Source organism: Vanessa tameamea, chromosome 3 (genome assembly GCF_037043105.1).
Source record: "Vanessa tameamea isolate UH-Manoa-2023 chromosome 3, ilVanTame1 primary haplotype, whole genome shotgun sequence".
NCBI classification, from domain to species: domain Eukaryota; kingdom Metazoa; phylum Arthropoda; class Insecta; order Lepidoptera; family Nymphalidae; genus Vanessa; species Vanessa tameamea.
Genome location: NC_087311.1, coordinates 14,014,405 through 14,016,770, shown reverse-complemented (window position 1 = coordinate 14,016,770; position 2,366 = coordinate 14,014,405). Strand labels below are relative to the sequence as shown.

Below are 2,366 nucleotides of genomic sequence, written 5' to 3'. Positions count from 1 at the left end.
TATCGTATACTCTATTTTAAAAACTAATACATATGATTTAATAATGATAATTGTAATATCATGAATTCGTCAATATTGTCGATTATTATAAATAAATAAATTTAACAATGTGAAATAAAATCTTAATCGAAATTCTTCTACGTTATCTCCGAATAAATTTATTTAATATACTAATATAATAATCTAAATATGCTCCAGTGAAAAATTATTAATATTTTTCCAAAAATAAATTGTACGATGAACAACGACGCCGCTCCATTCCGCCCTTTGAATTATTGAAGGGCATGTGTGCAACTAGTACACGTAAGTACTACCCCTGTTGATCCCCCCGCGAGCCGCGAGCCACCCCAGGTGCGGCTGCATGGCACGCGCCATTCCTGTCGCGACCGGCGCTCTGACGCCACCTTAGTCCACACATATCCTGGTCATAGTCTAGCCTAACTAGCTACCGTTTTCCATCTATCCGAGCTGGAACGAATGCAAAGTAAACAGTTATAATATGTTAAAAAAGCAAATCATTCTTTCATAATGAGTTCGATCGGCGTCGTAGTGTTCCGCAACTCACCGCTAAAGACGCAGGTGTTGCAGGAATCCGTGAATAATTCCATCAATATAAGCAACAACGACGTGAGCAATGTGAAACGTGAAATTATAATAGTAAGGAAGAAGCAAAAAGTTCAATCTCCACAAAACACAGTTTCAGTGACATCATTAGTGCGTGCTAACGAACCCGTGAATTCGAATATTCTGGTGAAAAGACCGCGTCTTCGTGAAAATTCTCTCGAGGAGGCTTCTCGTACCCCGACTCCTTTGGCGGTAGCGCGACGAAATGCGCGGGAAAGGAACAGAGTACGTCAAGTCAACGACGGCTTTGCTGCTTTACGCCGTCACATACCGGAAGAAGTCGCTTCTGCATTTGAAAACGCGAATTCAAATAAAGGGCCAAATAAAAAGCTTAGCAAAGTGGAAACTCTGCGCATGGCTGTAGAATACATTCGCAATCTCGAAACTCTTCTCAACATTGGTCACGCTGACAAGGAAAATTTTTCGCGCCCATCTATGGAATCATTTCCATCACCGGCATCGTCATCTCCAAGAGAAAACAGCCAGGAAAGAAGCTACTATTCATTAAACTCACCTGCTTTAGATGATGAAGACGTGGATGAAGATGAATTAGACGGATCACTTCACCAATTGCCACCTCAACAATACATTAACCTGCAAACTTCTGAAACATTTCAGCTAGTTTCTACTCCTCATTTATACGAGGAGGAAGATGGTGCTGGACAGCCACTAACCCCTTCGTCAGACCTCCTTGGACAAGATGAATTGAATACTCACGTTCTAGACAGTCATTTTCCTTTCCCGAATTCAGCTGAACAGTTTACAGTGATTCCTGAACAAGCCTACTGCAGCGAAACAGATGGGGATTTCGAAGTGAAATACGCGGAAACGATTCACCAGCAGATCAATTCGAACTTCGAAGAGGAATCTGAAATGCCTTTGGATGCTATAAATCCCGACTTGATGTTATCCAACAATCAATACAAATTTAAAGAGGAGACAAATGGGTACCTGGATATTCAGCAATACGACGATGTTGAACTAAAAAAAGAACTTCCCGACATCCAAGTGACCCCCGAAGATCGTGAGCAGTTCGAAGAAACGCTTAAATGGTGGCAAGAAAAAACCAGACAAGCCCGTCTACTGTCAAAAAATGGCAATTAACGTATTAGTATTTAATGTTTAGAAAATATTCCTTAAAGAAATTAATACCAATGTAAATATATTGCAATTATTTAAACAGAAAAAAAACATACAGCTGTCGTTGCCAAAGAGTGTACTCGACGCGGGCGCAAGGTGTTCTGTAACGGTCACTCCTCGTAACGTTGATTAAAATACTGTAGAGTTAGATGTTTAACATTTAAATATGGAATAACTTATTTAAACAATTCTATTAATAATATTATATATCTATATAATTTTATATAGGTTAGTTATAATGTAGTTGAAGTATATTGTATAATTGTAATTTGATCTTACTAACGATGGTGTTATAATAATATACTAAACTAAATCGTAGGTATAATTTAAGTATGTACATAAAGGTCAAATAGGGCACCTAATAAAAATACAAATTATGATAATTACCTAACACTGTGCCTTCAACTAAAAGTTATGTGATGTTAGATAATAGGCTTAAGTATAATAAATAAAAAGGTTTATCGACACCTCGTGATTTAATTTATAGTACGACCTCTAAATAACAGCCCATATACATTTTCATCTAATTTTCGACATTCGATAATCTTAATCACACTCTTAATGCCACATCTTCTGAATAGCAACCCCTTGAAACAAACCCC

General features: G+C 37.7%; 1 protein-coding gene across 1 annotated transcript; it reads left to right on the top strand.

Annotated features, from left to right (window-relative positions):
* The first annotated feature begins 402 nt into the window (after positions 1–402).
* Positions 403–1,906, top strand: LOC113397270 (achaete-scute complex protein T8-like). Its single transcript, XM_026635548.2, has one exon. The coding sequence runs from the start codon at positions 529–531 to the stop codon at positions 1,726–1,728; it is 1,200 nt and encodes a 399-aa protein (XP_026491333.2). The 5' UTR covers positions 403–528; the 3' UTR covers positions 1,729–1,906.
* The last annotated feature ends 460 nt before the right edge of the window (positions 1,907–2,366 follow it).